The 15,173-nt window shown below is 52.1% G+C and overlaps 4 protein-coding genes across 4 annotated transcripts; 1 reads left to right on the plus strand and 3 right to left on the minus strand.

Moving 5' to 3' along the window:
• Nucleotides 1-3,313: 3,313 nt before the first annotated feature.
• MRS44_002495 (uncharacterized protein) lies at nucleotides 3,314-4,473 on the plus strand (the record flags this gene model as incomplete). The annotated part of the gene is made up of 2 exons (XM_046273492.1): nucleotides 3,314-3,385; nucleotides 3,490-4,473. The coding sequence occupies 2 exons, from the start codon at nucleotides 3,314-3,316 to the stop codon at nucleotides 4,471-4,473; spliced, it is 1,056 nt and encodes a 351-aa protein (XP_046136603.1).
• Nucleotides 4,474-5,533: 1,060 nt separating this feature from the next.
• MRS44_002496 (uncharacterized protein) lies at nucleotides 5,534-7,482 on the minus strand (the record flags this gene model as incomplete). The annotated part of the gene is made up of 2 exons (XM_065622853.1): nucleotides 5,534-7,370; nucleotides 7,421-7,482. 2 exons carry the CDS (start codon nucleotides 7,480-7,482, stop codon nucleotides 5,534-5,536), a joined length of 1,899 nt encoding a protein of 632 aa, XP_065478925.1.
• Nucleotides 7,483-8,391: 909 nt separating this feature from the next.
• On the minus strand, nucleotides 8,392-9,178 carry MRS44_002497 (uncharacterized protein; the record flags this gene model as incomplete). Its single annotated transcript, XM_065622854.1, has 3 exons — nucleotides 8,392-8,396; nucleotides 8,449-9,094; nucleotides 9,146-9,178. The coding sequence occupies 3 exons, from the start codon at nucleotides 9,176-9,178 to the stop codon at nucleotides 8,392-8,394; spliced, it is 684 nt and encodes a 227-aa protein (XP_065478926.1).
• A 1,418-nt stretch (nucleotides 9,179-10,596) lies between these two features.
• MRS44_002498 (uncharacterized protein) lies at nucleotides 10,597-12,657 on the minus strand (the record flags this gene model as incomplete). The annotated part of the gene is made up of 1 exon (XM_046268067.2): nucleotides 10,597-12,657. The coding sequence occupies one exon, from the start codon at nucleotides 12,655-12,657 to the stop codon at nucleotides 10,597-10,599; it is 2,061 nt and encodes a 686-aa protein (XP_046136606.1).
• Nucleotides 12,658-15,173: the final 2,516 nt, after the last annotated feature.

Raw genomic sequence — 15,173 nt, forward strand, 5'->3', positions numbered from 1 at the left:
GGAGCTCAAGCAAAGTTGGAGATTGTGGAGGCTTCTTCGGTGGAGGCCGCTTGGGGCAGGAGGATGGAGGGGTGGTGGCCGCGTGGAGGGGGACAGGTATGGATTGGATATTTGCAAAGTCCAAGTCCGTACGAGATAAATAGAGGGAGAGAGAAGAGAAGAGATGCCAGGAACAGGTGAAACGGATCATCAGGAACTGGGACACAACTGCTCGAACAGCTCACCAGCTGGCACGGCACTGACAAGATACGCCGACTGGCACTGATAGCTAATCCTTGCTCGGGCAGACATTCATAGAGCAACTCCTCCAGGAGGATCACGATCAAGCCCGGATGGAAACAGGCACACGATGCGCTACAGTGGGCAACGGGTGGAGCTCGATAGTCGACCCGCATCCAGCGGGAGAAGGTCTAGAGTGATCCCGGAGAGTCCACCAAAAGACTGTCGCATCTTGATAGTCGTCGCCCGCCGCCAGCTGGTCTGGTATGGACCACCATGGCCCATGACGTCGCCCTCCGTCTCATCCCGGGCGGGAATAGCCCGCGCCGGCGCCGACGTCCATCCAACAAGATTCCGTGTTTTTTATCTGAGGTCCGAGAATGGCGGTCGGCATGTCCATGCGATGGGATGTGCCGAGTAGAAGAGCGTTGGTTAGATGTCTTCTCGAAGCACCTTGTCTTCTCCCGTTTCATATTTCCCTGTTCTTGATGGATCAAGACTCCATCTTGTAGATGAAGGGGGGAGTCACGGCGACGCCAATCAGATATCAGAAATAGCTTCCTTGTTTCTATATTTGCGCGCGCTGTACGTAGACACGCAGACACGTTCCCATCCACATCCCGATTTGCCAGGGGCAGATCGTCAAGGTGCGACAGCAAGCGCCCATCCCAACCTTGCTTCTGCATCCATTGGGAGATGGGATTTTCCAGCGGCATGTCCGCTGTATTGTAAATAGTTGCCTAGTTAAGCATGTTGGCTGGCTGTGGATAATGATGACGGACTGACGACGATCGGGGCTCGTGTTTGGTGGGAATAACGTGGGATGTTTAAGGTCTTGGGATTTGCCAGACGCCTGGGTCAGGTTTTGAAACAAGACGATTTGACTTGTCTCACCCAAGACTCACCCTCTGGTTGCTTGGTGAACTCGAAATCGTTGTTTGAGACTTATCTCGTCCTCCACTCCAAGGAGCAACGGCGATGCAACTAGCACGACATGGGTGTAGCTTTGAGAGACGTCATACATTATTTGGAGACAGCTAAACTGCCAGCTCAGCAGTGCTTTTAATATCAGGCCAGGATTGAGCTTCATCGGCGTCGACTCCGTCTCCGATCGAGTTGAGCTACCACATCCGTTTCTCGTGGTGTTGGAAAGTCACGTTTCGGTTCCCCCATGAAGTCTGTTTCTCAATTGTGCGATTGATCTTCCAATTGAAATGAGTGAATGTGGGATTTTAGGTTTTTGGCTCAGGGCTCGTGATGCTCTGGAAACTCTCAGGGTCTTTGTAGCAATTGATCAAGTGTGTCTGGATCTTCACCGCCGACTCTCCCCTTTAGCAGTTCGCAATCACGATATTATCTAGCCTCACTTACTTAGAGAACAAGTTATGAAACACACAGATCCTTGATGGTCCTGCGCTGATAAAGTGCCGAGAGCTATCGTCCAGGTAATTTCCAGCCCGACAAGGTCCAGACCTTGGTCACGGCCACCTTGTCTCTTTTGGGGTAGCTCGTCGCGATAGTGCAACTCTGCCCTGATTGACGAGAGCAGCTGCTGGGAGCTATTGTTTCTACATTCATGGATCAATTGAGCTCGATCCTGCGTCCAAGAGGGAACCGAGATAGTTATTAAGTATCAATCTCCCTTGGCGAACTAGTGGAGAACAATAAGGAGACGAGTTATTCAGCTCTACACAATGAACCAGTGATGGTGCATCTTTGCCAACTTCAGCCAGCCAGCTGAAGCGTCAGCACCGAGTTTGGTCAACCCTTGAACAGCCACAGACCAATCAAACTCAACGCTGACCAAAGTGGCATCAATTGTCATTGTCATTGTCAAAGCCCTGAAAGCATCCACCAACATTTTTCTCCCCAAGTCTCAGATGCAAGAACAAGGCTCTGTCGGGCCACAGTTTAGGTGGCCTCAAGCAAAGAGGAGGTTCTGCAGTTCGTCCACAACCCACGACGACCTATCAAACGAGCAGAGATGTGCTCAGCATGAAGCACTTGGAACCTCAGAGCCCTATGACAAAACGCCAGCTGGGGCTGCTGCTGGCCCGGCAGCGGCGGCCCTGTGAAGCGATTGGCCTGGACGTGGTTGCTGTGCAAAGTGCGTGCATAAGTACTTTTTTTTAGGCATGGGCCTCTTTTAATTAAAAATCTCCCAGGGCAGATCGGGAGCCTACAGCGCCTAGCAGGCCAACGGTGTGTGTCGTCTCCAGAGGAATGAGGAATGGATACCGTGAATTTTCTTGGTGCCCCAGTGACGAGAGAGTGAATGGAGACAGACACAGAGTAGCCAGTTGAATTGCCGGATCTGATTGACATCGATACTATCGTGATGGGTTTTTCTTCTTTTCAGTTGCCGAGTAGGTAAATCCATAGTCCACCGTTGAGTGAGAGAGGTTCCCATCCCCTTTCTCAACGAACACCTCACGTTTATTTACACGTGGACGTCGTCCAATGAGTGCAATCTCAGCTCATGTCTATCCCTCGGTCTACTCATGCATTCTCCCGTCCCTGTCGGTTCCCGAAACCAAGATTCCAGCTGAACTCACTAACAGCAAACGAACGAACGAACAAAGAAACGAACGGTCTCCCCCTCTCCTCTCGTCCCCCCTGCAACTGGTTACCCGGCCGCGGCGGCACGAGCCCCTCTTCCTCTCACCCAATCCATCGAGCTTACAGGGCAGGGTGCCTACGGCTGCAGCCCACCTCTGGTCAGTTTAGCGGGCTTGCACTGCGCTGAGCTGTACTCGAGCCGACCTTCAGGTTAGGTTCCCCTGCCGTCTCCTTGAACTTGGATTCTTCACGCACCCTCCATCTCCATCTCAACCTTTTGAACGCTCCATACCACCACCAAACTTGGCCTCGACTTTCCTTCACTCATTCACCACCCACCAACTTCGACTGCGCATTCACTCTCGGAAACTGACCAACAAAGAACAATTTTTCATTATATATAACTCGGGATCGGAATTAAAATCAGGACAACGCCAGCAATTTTTTTGGAGGATCAGAGAGAGGTGCAGTGCAGATTTCAAACGGCGGTTGCCCCTAGCAGCAGAGTGTGCAAAGAGCAGTGCGAGCGTCCGCCATGTCGTCGCCTTGGAAGAAGCAGCCTGAAGATGTCGTCGACTGTGTGCTCAAGCGTGCAGAAGTGAGCAAGGTGAGTTTTTTCTTTCATTTCGCATCTTGCGCAGACGCAATCAGTCATACCATTTCTATGAGTGAGTCGCTGGACTGACTGACACTCTCTTCCCCCACTTCTAGATCGCACGCCGACTCCAGAACCGACTCGCCCTCGCCCAGTTCAAGACCAAGCATGGCTGGGAGGACCTCACCCTCGACTCCATCGAGCCCAAAGTCGAGGAGGAGATGCGACGGAAGCGCCTCGCCGAGCCTGGCGACCTCCTCTCCGACTCATCCTCCAGCGCATCCGACCTCCCGTATCCCTCCCGAGCCCTCATGAGCTCCCCCCTCAAGGCGCCCCTGTTCTCGGATGCAGTAGGCTCCAGCAACGGCAGCACCGGACACCGCAAGCGCACATACTATGCCACCTTTGCCGACGCCTCTTCGAGCCCGAGCAAGCGATTCCGGGCCTCTCCCACCGCTCACAAGTCGTTTGGCGCTCACGCCTCGTGGAAGAACTCACACCAGCTGGCCCATTCTTCTCCCATCAAGCCTCGCCGGCAGCAGCACTTCACCACGTCGGCTGGTCCAGACGTCTCCTTTTTCCAGCAACGTCTCATGAGCCGTGAGCTGACATCACCCAACTTTGCTGCCCCCTCCGATGACGACGAAGACCTCCTGCCGGCTCACTCGTTCAACCACGCCAGCATCCGGTCCTCTCCTCCTCGCACGCCACCCATGCGGTCCCGAACCCTCGGCAGCAGACGGGCCAAGGGTAACGCCGGGTCAGGCGCCAACGGTGGCAAGACGGGCGAGGAGGGCGCAGATCTACTTCTCTACCTAGCAGCCTCGCCATCACCAGCCGTCAAGACGTCCACCAGGACACGGATGGATCCTCCTTCGACTCCCCCGCAGAAGAACAGTAAGATGGATCTGCCCTCGTCGATGATGATGACGCCCGGTGGGGGCAACCTGTTCCCAACCACCCCAAGCCAAGCGTTTGACTTTGCCGACTTTGTCAACATCACACCCAGTCCAGCACAGAAGCCCTGGAAGACGCCCGTCACGCTCACGGCAACTAGGACACCCGTCAGCGTGACCCAAAGGCGATTGACGTTTGACTAGTCACCAATCGGCAACCCCTTGGACGACGTCTTGCCCTTTGAGAGCTTGGAGGATCTGGACATCGACATCTGATTTCCTCGTGTACATGATACCATGACGGCACATATTACAGCAGCACGCGCGCACGCACATTTTTCCTTTTAACTATTGTCTGGATTGTTTTACTACTGGCAGTTGAGGTGTACAAGGTTCTGTATCTATTTCTTTTTCTTTTCCCTTTGCGACGGCGTTATAGACTCAAGCGGCATGAAAGATGGTCCTCCCGAGACGGTTGGCTTGACCAAGGCGGCCCCCGGCCCATTTTCGAGGCCAGGAGGTTGGTTTCTTGTTTCATCCTCGATCGAGATGTGATGGAGGACTACGTGACAGGGCAGGCTCAAGCCTGCATTATTCTACACAAAGACGAAATTCGGTTCTGGTTGTGGTTGGTTCGGGAGAGTAAAAAAAGGCCAGGGCAGATTAGATGGTAACTCGGACGGCTCATGGACAATGTGACTACTACCTTTTATTCCTTATTCACTTTTTCATTCGACCAAAAATGAAAAACTTGTTGATACTTTTTTCAGTACATTTTGTGTAACACGTATACTCGTGCAATTGACCACCCGTGAAACGACGCGCATGGCTATAACAAACTTGCCCTGTGAAAGGGGGCCACGCATGAAGTTGGGGACCATTCCGCGTCGGGTCGAGTTATGCGCGCGTGCGACGAGCAATTTACGCGCGCAGGTCGCAGCTCCAGCGCGTAGAACGCGATTTTCTCGCGCCAAAGGGAGGGACGGGAGACCCTGCAGGCCATTTAAAACGTCCAATCAGACAATAGAGAGTGTAGGCCAATGGCATGATGTCATGGTCGTGTCAGGCCACTCTGGGGACGGCATCGTGTTAGATGGTTGGACGAATTACAGGAGAGGCAAAACTTGTCGTAGTTTACGCAAGAGGGGACGAAGTTGAGGAGCTTCATGCTTCCCTAAGTTCAATGGCAACATGAAAGTGGTATACCTCGAGAAATATCTGAATTTGGAAATCAAATCTGGCAGTTCTTGTTCCAATCCTTTCATCAACGCTGTGATGACCTCTTGTTAGATCTCACTCGGATTGTCCTCGAACCTTGTGTTTCTAATGATCCATCAATTCTCCACACAGAAATCTTCAGGTCATACACAGTCTGTCCCAGGAACGTGGTCGGCGTCATGGCTACCTGGGCTCGTAGACCAGGTCTTCCGGGCCAGTCCATAGAGTCATGAGGATGGACATCATCGCCTGGTTCCGGGAGAGTATTACGCGAGACGAAGATGAACTGAACCATGTATTTAAGGGTATTGGCGAACTCGTCATCTTTCGGGATAAACTCTCGATCAGGGACGACTCGACGCCACTTCAATAGTCGACACCAGGGATCAAACTTGGGAGCTGCCGCAGAATCCAGTGCCTCGGGGTTTGTAATTTTGTGCACTGAAAAGCCGTATGCGACGAAGAATGCGTGGCTGGAGCCGTTATCAATCGCAAGAAGCCCACGCATGTATATGTCCGTTTGCCGGTGACCATCGATCAAGAATGTTACATCGCGGATGTGGCCTTTTGGTGTTTGTTCCAGCTTTGGAACCGATGCCCGGATCCGATATGTCATGTCATCGTGACCTCCTATAGCTGGGCTGATCCTTATGGCGGGCGTCCGCATACCTTGTGCTTGCGTGGGAGCTTGTAACAACAGATCGATATTCATCTTCTTGATGTGGCTTGGATCGAACCCTACTTTCACTCCCCTTTCGAAAATTTCAACATTTTCATTTCCGTTTAGCAGCGCGGCCGGAGATATTCTAACCGAAGTGTTGTGCTCCATCAGTGCCCGTATGAAGATATGCTGGTCGTCTTCTGTGGAGCTCAGCCTGTCTAGGAGGATCGCGGGCCGGGACAGGTAGTCGTCCGAATAGACACAGGCTAAGATTCCTAGCCACCCCGTCTTCAGCTGACCGCTGGGTTCGTGCTCCCACAAGCAAGGACATATATGCAAGTCGATGTTTAGACAGTGATTCGTGAGTGTCATGGACAGGTATTTCGAGGACGCACTTGGCCGTCCCAGATCAGCGGCATTCCAGAATGCACTTGGCTGAGATGGAAACAAGTGACCAAGTGCGTCGTCCATCACATCCATGTCTTTCTCACTGACGCTGGTATCCAAGAAGAAACACTGCGAGTGGTCGCCAGCGAGGATAGACTGATCATTGGAAGTCCGAATGATCTCTTCTTGAAGGCGCCGAAACGCTTTCGTTCCCTCGCCGTATAGAAGGGGCATATTCACGTTGAACAGTCCCAGGAGCGCATACGCTTCGTCTTCCACACGTTTCGTAACTCGTCTGCTTGCCCATGACATGCGCGTGGCCACGCTGAATGACGAAAGTAGCTGACGAAAGGCCCGGGACGTGTTGTCCCTTCCGCATGGACAAGCCTCTCCGTAGCCCCAGCCTTCGTCGTGGCCTCGGCAATGTCGATGGTGTTGTGCTCGGCCAAGGACTCGTCGATCAATCATGGTTACCGTGACGATCCATTCGAGCAAGGACAGGCGGTCCCCGATCTTTTTCCACTGACTGTCAAAGAAATGGACTTGTTGGGGAGCGATAAGTTCTTGCAGTGTCCATCCTCGAGTGAACCATGCACTCTTGGCAAAAGTCTCCGTCTCGTCGATAGAAACATCACGCAAGTATGCATAACATACTTGGGAATCACGGTACCAGTTGAACATGGAATTGATAGCCTCGGAGAGTTCGGCGCTGCTGCTTTTATCTATACAGCAGGTGTCGACCCAGATGTACTCGAAACCATCGTCCTTGGCTCGTAGACAAGCCTTCTTGACCTTGTCAACGCCTTTTTTCGAGGCCACTGGTCGGTCTGGACGTCTTCGAATAGGATCTCCTCAGCCTCCCATCTGTGAGACAGTATGGCATACTTGGGGGTTTCGTCGCCCACAAAGTATTCAAGTTTTAGTGAAGTTGTATTCAAAAGATGCATGGTGGTGAGGTGGAGGTTGCAGCAATCGTTGAAGTGCTGCGGAGGATGTCCAATGCAAAGAGGTTCAAATGATGGCGACGGTTGAAGGAAAAGAGTTGGATCTGTATGAGATGAGAATATTTCAAGCCACCATGGGCGCTGACTGATGCAGAGCTACGTGGCAGTGCCAGGCTCAGAATCCGGGCGCAGCTGAATATCGACTGCCTTCATGTCTTGCCTCAACAAACCGACAGCCTAATTCAGTCATGGCATACTCATCCTAATTCGTTCCGATTAAACGCCAAAGCAATCACCCCACCCGCAAGGCAGAAATGCTGCAACATGGCTATCTTCCCTTGATCATCCAGTTTGGAAGGCAAGGCTGTGTTCTACCGACCATCTTCACTTGATCCGGGTCCGACGAGGCATTCCAGCTCGACAGATACGATACTCCACTACGGGCCGCCTGTCGACATCTATCCTCTGAAAAGAATGGTGACCAATAGCAAAGCGAACTAGAACGGCCTAAGAAGACCTATCTTTCGCACTAAGGATGGGAGGTGGGAAAGGTAATGATGGGGTTGGTGCAAACAAAGGTTGGAGAAGGGTTTGGATCACTCGTAGGCTATGGTATAAGGACAAGATGTGATGAGACTTGGATAAAGTTGCCATTTCTATCAAGGAGCGAGCTCTCACACTACCTGGGTCGCAATGCCTGATAGACAAGACATATTTGTCAAAATGACGGCTTGCCTAGGTGCTTCTAACCGCCTATTCGATAAACCCCCATAAACCTCCCTTATATCTTCAGATCCATGTTAGACAAGTTAACTCATAGCCCATGTGAGGCTCCTTGGGCCTTCTTCCTTAACCATCAGAGTCAACCTTTAGGTCATCCCACAAGAATCGCGCCGTCTGATACCGAGGTACCTAATCTATACTCAAGGTCAGCCTTATTCTTGTCTAGGAAGCAGGGCCTAGTCATACCAAACTCACTCCAACCCAGATCCCATCCAAGATTATGCTCAAAATGAACTTTGACAAAGTCTAGATCCCTCTCGTGGAGTTCATTCTCAATCTTAATGATAACCTCCTCCCACCGCGCCTCATCGGACTCATACGAGAGGGAGATGTATATAGTGATGGGATTCTCCTCCATCCTCTCTGAATACCCAAGTCTGAACAGGGAAATGGTTACGCAGTGGTCCTTGGTTGCCTCGTATGATTCAAGGGTCTCCTCAACCATGGTATTGACCGAGTCCCATTCATCCTCAGTGAGCCGTGGGTGACCAGTGGCCGGCCCCATATGCTTGGGTAGGAAGCGCTCCGGGGCCATCATCTCGATGTGGAGGTCGATTCCGTCACGACCCTGTATTACACCATCCATATATGTTTTTATATCCTCGACAGCACGTGGCCATAGATCAGAAGTGTCTTTCTTCCACGGCGTAGTTATGTAAAGTGTAGCGACAGCCCCCGTCCTAAAGGAGCACCCTTGACGATGTAGGAGGTCCACCGTCGTGTTGTCCCCTTCCACAAGACCGTAGTGCTCCAGTACTTTTTTAGCCTTGGCGATGAACGACTCTTTATGAGTTTTGAGGATATCGGGTAGGGTATAATGAGCAGACTCCAGCTGCAGAGGGCGGAGCATAGGAGACGCGGTCCGGTATCTGGAGGTCTAGACCGGAGGGGGTTTTGGTTGGGAAGAAGACTCCATGATGAACAAAGAGAGCTATACGGCTATTAGTCTCTTTTCTGAGGAATAAAACAATGAGGAGCATCTGGCTTACACTGATTATTCACCCAAGTGGAATCAGTAGTTAGCCAAGGAAGCTCAACAAAGGGGGATGAGTCTTCGAGGCAGACACAGATGGTGATGAATCTGATGTAACAAAAAGGGGCTTATTATAGATATTCATCTTCGGTACATGTTGCTTCTCCAATGGCTGTCCAGAACTCTATTCTTACACTGAAGTGGTGTTTTCTTTTAACCTTTCCCCCAAAGTGCTCTTCGGCCATGAGTCAATCGGCAAGTTCTTGATGTATTTTTCACATGTTTTATCATTACCCTCCCTCACAGACTGTTTGACTTGGTGCGATGCCTCCTTACCGAGACTGACGGGTAGCCTGTCATAGGGGAGAGCCAACAGTGGTAGACATGACGAACAGTACCAACTACTGCGGCAGAAACAAGCTTCCGGTGAGAGTCACCTGAGGGATCCACGACGTAAAGGTGAGTCAAGGATAATTAAAGTCAAAGAACTAGGGGTTATTGGCAACTTTGCTCGCCAGTGTCTAAGCATCTGCCGAAAATTCTCTTCATTCCATGTCAAGAAACCTGTCCATTTTATCACCACACACTTCTCAATTCCAACTAACCTCTCCATTTATGACTTGGCAATAATGACTATAGGTATTAATGACTCTCGCCCCTGGATTCGACTGGTCTAGATTCCAAGGGCACTGGGTAAAGGTTCCCTATATATAGAGCAATTATGATAACCCATGTTGATATTCTCGTCTTCCCCCATGCCTTGCTATCCCCAGATGCGGTATGAGCTAAGAGAAGGCCACGTCGCCGTCTTCACTGTACACGCCCATGTGTCGGCCAGTGGGAGATGCGATGACGATTTAGACAGACATCCATATATGAATACAAGAGCTGGCTTCATATAATGGGAACAGCTTACCTGGAAACCAATAAGACACTACTACATCTTGATCAACTGCCAAGCCAATCAATTCGAAACTCTTGAATCACCAAAGTATGCACAGACCCAATTCGGGGCACAAACATCTGCATTAATACGCTCTATCATTAAATTCTCGACGGGGCATAGCAATGCACACAAAGTTCTTCTAATGGACTTCGTCACCTCCTTCCATAGCAACATGTACAAATGCGCCTTGTTCTATACAAAAAAGAAAACGTAGTTCTGTGGTATCGTAAGCACAAACGCTGACATGCCAAATATCAACCCTGTTTTGGTATCCATCTAAATAGGTATTTTCCCCAACTTTTTCTTTTCTATGCAGCGGGCGAGTGACACCCTCCAAGAACCGTCACGCTTATCCCCGCGTCGAGACAACAACGAAATGAAAACTCGCCCCGCATGTGGCACGCTCAGCCAAGGCTTAGATTGCCTGGCCCACGCTTTGGCGGCCCAGGACGCTGTCGCTCTCGCTTCGAGAGTGTCGGTAGGGCGGGTAGCCCGCTCCGCTATATCTCGAGTCGGTAGGCGGAACGGGCCACTCGTCGAGCATGCTCACTCCGCTGGTGTATCGCGAGGTGAAGCTCTCGGCGCGAGAGTGTGTTGTAGCCCGTTTTTGCGTGCCGTAGAAGGAGCTGGCAGCTGTGTACCGCGGCGGCAGGGGATGAATGTTGCTGACGCTGGGCACATGTCGTCCATCAAGCTCCAAGTCGAAGGGGTTCGAGTGGATATTGTCGCGCCACGCCTCGCGGGAGGTGGGAAGTTCGAGGTTGGGTGACCCATTCGGCCCAGGAGGTGTAAGGTTGCGCGCCATCGAAGGGCCCCTGGATCTCCGCACATCCGTCACATATGTGGCCGGTGGCAGGTGGGTAGGAGCAAGAGGCGCAACCGAGTTCGAATCCGAGAATGGATCGTCCGGGCGAGGTGGTCGCTGAGGCGGCGAACGTCCAGGAGCCAAAGGAGAGGGCATAAGAGAGTCTCGAGCAGAGGCAAAAGGGTTGGCTGGAGGCACGGCAACCATGGTGTGGGCATCCGAAAAGGGGTTCGGGCTCGGCGTTCGTGTCATCCCACGCTCCTTCTCCGAACTCTCCTGGGCCTCAAGGTTCTCGGCGCTAGACTCCAGGATAAGTCGCGACCACCATCCTTGGTGTCCCTGGGACTCGTCTCCTCGGCTGCTGGGGTAGGGTCCCACGGATGCGCTTCGGCTGTGGGACGGGTTAGAGTCGAGGAACTGCGAGTTTCCTCGGTTCATGTTGACACCGGGAGAACCGTTCATTGAGAGTCTGATCTTATGTCCAAACTTCTTTGCGTTGGCCGTCACAGCGGCCGCAAGCTTGGTGGATCGAGGGGTTGGACCCAGGGAGTTGTTGTCAATCTCGTACTTCTCACCACCCATGCCACCCATGCCTCCAGGCGCGCCCGGAGGGATGCCGAGAGGAGTCAAAAGTGTGCTCCTGCGGCGTCTCGTTGTACGTCGTCTCAAGAACCAGAAGAGGAACACCAGCATAGACAATCCCATCACAGATCCGACAACACTGCCCACAACGACGGGCGTGGTAGCAGTGTCATTGGACTCCTTGCTGATGACGTCAGCACCGTTGGTCTCTGAGGCTTGATCATTGCCAGCCGTCGCGTCGAGTCCAATAGTCGTGATGAGGCCACCAGGCAGGGTTGCCGTAGTGTACGATGGTCGGGGGTCAGTGATGCCCGTCTCACTGTCATCAGGGGTAAACCCATCAGAAGATTGAGTCGATCCGGGAACAGAGGCGGCAGTCGTAGTCCCCGATCTAGTCTGAAGAGTTGTGGATCGGCCAGGAGGGCCCGTGAAAGTCAACGACGCGGTGTCGAAGAGGAGAACCTCGGACGAGGTAGAGTCCTGTCCGCTCACCAACCGAGCCTCTTCAGGTGTCTCCGTGGGTGCCGCTTCGGAAGTCACTTCAGGAATCGGTTCAGAAGCCTGTTCAGAAGTTGGCTCAGAGGTTGGCTCAGCAGTGGGCTCAGTAGTGGGCTCAGCAGTGGGCTCAGCAGAAGCCTCCTCGGTAGTTGCGGTCTCAATAGGGGCCGCTGTCTCGTTTGCGTCACTCGTCCCGGGCAAATCTCCTTCAACCGCAGTAGTGGGAATCGGCACACTCTCCTGACTCTCGGAGAGGATCAACGATGGGTTGATGGCGAAGAGAGGGGTATCCTGCGCGGGATCGAAAGTGGAGGATGTGGCGTTAAGTATCGCTGTTGAAGCAAATGGCAGGGTGACGCTCGGGTCGGCCGTGGCGCTCGTCGATGCATTAATTGGAACATGGTAAGTAACCTGTACGGTTGTTGTCTTTGGGACAACAACGGTCAAGGACTCCATGACGGTCTCGGTGATGACCACCGGGGCCCTTTCGACAAGTGAAGCGGTTTCGGTAACGTCGATCTGTTGTGGTATGCCGGCATACTGCCTTCCAAGGATGAAGTTCAACACAGTTCCAGCCCGGAGGCCTAACATGATCGACCAGAAAGAATATTCGCGATGCCAGTCGCGGAGTGTGAGAAAGTGCCAGAAGCCTAGTCTAGCACGAAACGAAGTTGGACAGTTGCAGGATGAGCAGAAATTGACATAGGGCCTCGATGGCCACCTCGCTCTTTAGATCTTCATATAGGTGGATGATCCTGTCACCTGTCGAGTTTCGATGCGAATGAGAGAATAGGTACGATGACGGCTCGACGAGAGAGTGCGAGAGCCGTAACAAGGAAAGACTGGGTGAGTGAGAGACAGCAAGAGAAATTGTAGAGAGAGAACGCAAAACAAAGATACAAGGAGAGACAGAGACAGAGACACGGAGAAGAAACACAAACAGAGGGAGAGACAGACAAAGAGAGAGAATGAGAGAGTGAAACGTCGCTGAGGTCGACTTGAGGGGGGATGGCACCCTAAACAACGAACAACGCAACCCAAAGGGGGGGCTATGCCATTCCAGCGTTTTACCTGACTCCAAGTAGAACGAGAGGCGGCATCGGGCGACAAACCGGACGGGAGCTACCACAGAAAAGCTCTTCGGGTGGCGTGGAGCAGGGGTCGACAAGCAAGGGGAGCTTTGGTGAGAAGCAAGGGGTAGTTCCCTGTCCTGCGACAGATCTGAAGCACGATGCCGTCCCCACGTTGTCGCCCATGCTTGCTTGGGACTAGTAGCCGAGGGGCCATGCCTTGAGGAGCTAGGCTAGCGATCCCAGAGTCCTGGGACGGAAGCCAGAACGTGGTCATGTTTTCACGGAGGAGGCGAGGCGAAGCTGTGGCTGCTGCTGCTGAGGGGAAACATGTATGACGACCATGTCGATATCTGCGACGGTGGACGATATCAGAGGAGGATCCGCCGTCTCTGTCCGCCTCTCGCATTTCTTCTTTCTAAGCGCCACAGCTGAATATGTACGTATGGTCTCGGTGATGCGACCGGGAACGGTTACGGTGATGATGGTTGGCCCCTTATACGCCCAAAGTTGTTGTTGATGGAAAAAAAGAGAGAGTGAAGTCCCGACCAGAACCTGAGGGAGAGACCCAGCGCCTACCGTAGGCACCTGCAGGGTGGGGCAACCGTTATTGGTGCCTTCTCTGTTTGTGCCTGCCTTTTCCTTCTTGGGAGGCGCTGCCGTCAGCCACCTGAGACGACTGACACGCTCTAGCTGCGCGCTCACGGTAGGCAGGAGGTACGTACCTGCCAAGCTGGGGATGGAGGCTTAACCCATGGACATAATGGTTGGTGGTCCTGAGAAACACCAAAGATAGACCCGCTAGAACGACAGACGGAAAAATATCCCACGAAACAAAACACGACCTTCTTTTCTTCCGTGCACTAGAACAGAGTGATGACGGGCAGTTCAGGTGGAAAAAATCCTGTCTCCCATCTCGCTTGTCGCGTACCTGCATGCCGTACCTGAAAAACACTCCTCTTTGGGACCTTGGCCGGCATTAGCATCAACAACATGAACAGTTGTGCTTCTTTATCGTCTTCTAAGACATTCACTCACTTCCGTCCTCGCCCGAAATTACTCGTGATTCATCTTGATGTACCAAGAAATCCTCCTCTTAGACCATATCGGCTCAGCCTATTATCAACCGCCATCAAGATCCTCATCTCTGCCTCACTCCCGCCAGATTGATTAACCTTCATAAGACTTAATCCATCTCGCATTGAATCCTTATGCCACTGCCCCTCCCCTCTCCATCATGCTCCTCCCTGCATCCTGGCTCACATCAGTTCATCCGCTCGAGCGTCCCCCTCCGGCTTCACCCTTGTTCCTAGCCTGGCCCCCCCTGCCATCCCGGTCCACATGTCGCCACAACTCACCAGCTAAACTTAAATCTGTTGTTCACCACGGCCATCCTGCGTACGATTAACGAAACACAAACTTTTCCTCTTCTCGCCTCGGTCTTAGTTCCACGTGATGAGGCATGGGAGCGCATGAATTCGAGATGGCACTGAAACTGACTTGGCAAACACAATTGGTGCTGTAGGGTGGGCCAAGTCCATGTCAGCCAAGTTGACGAATTATCCAACACCTGTGACAATTGTCTCTAAAACATGCTGTTTGAGTACGTCATCAGTGTTTCCATCTCATCGAGGATGGCGTAAGATGAGTGATTTACCATTGGGGGTGAGCACTTTGACCTCGTTTCCCGAAGTGTGTGGTAATAACTGAGAGCCGAGTGTAAGTTGAGCGAGCGATACACGGGGCACACATGAAGCAGTTCAACTTGGCATTGGTCAATCTATCACATTCTCGGAATACCGTATTCTCGCTGATCACAATAATTTTTCCGTCCTGTACACAACTAGTGCCCCTATTCTGTCCCTATATCCATTGTGGTACAGATTAACGCAGCATCTGATGAACGGGACGTCCTTCTGACACTTCACGTTTCTGAACCCGTACTAAAAGGTATACTTCAATCACAGAGGAGAAGTATTGATCCATCATGATCAAATCTAAAAATCATTTTTGTAGTCTTAAAATCACGAGGGTTGT

The sequence above is a fragment of the Fusarium solani genome (genome assembly GCF_023522795.1).
Source record: "Fusarium solani strain SB1 chromosome Unknown bctg00000001, whole genome shotgun sequence".
NCBI classification, from domain to species: Eukaryota; Fungi; Ascomycota; class Sordariomycetes; order Hypocreales; family Nectriaceae; genus Fusarium; species Fusarium solani.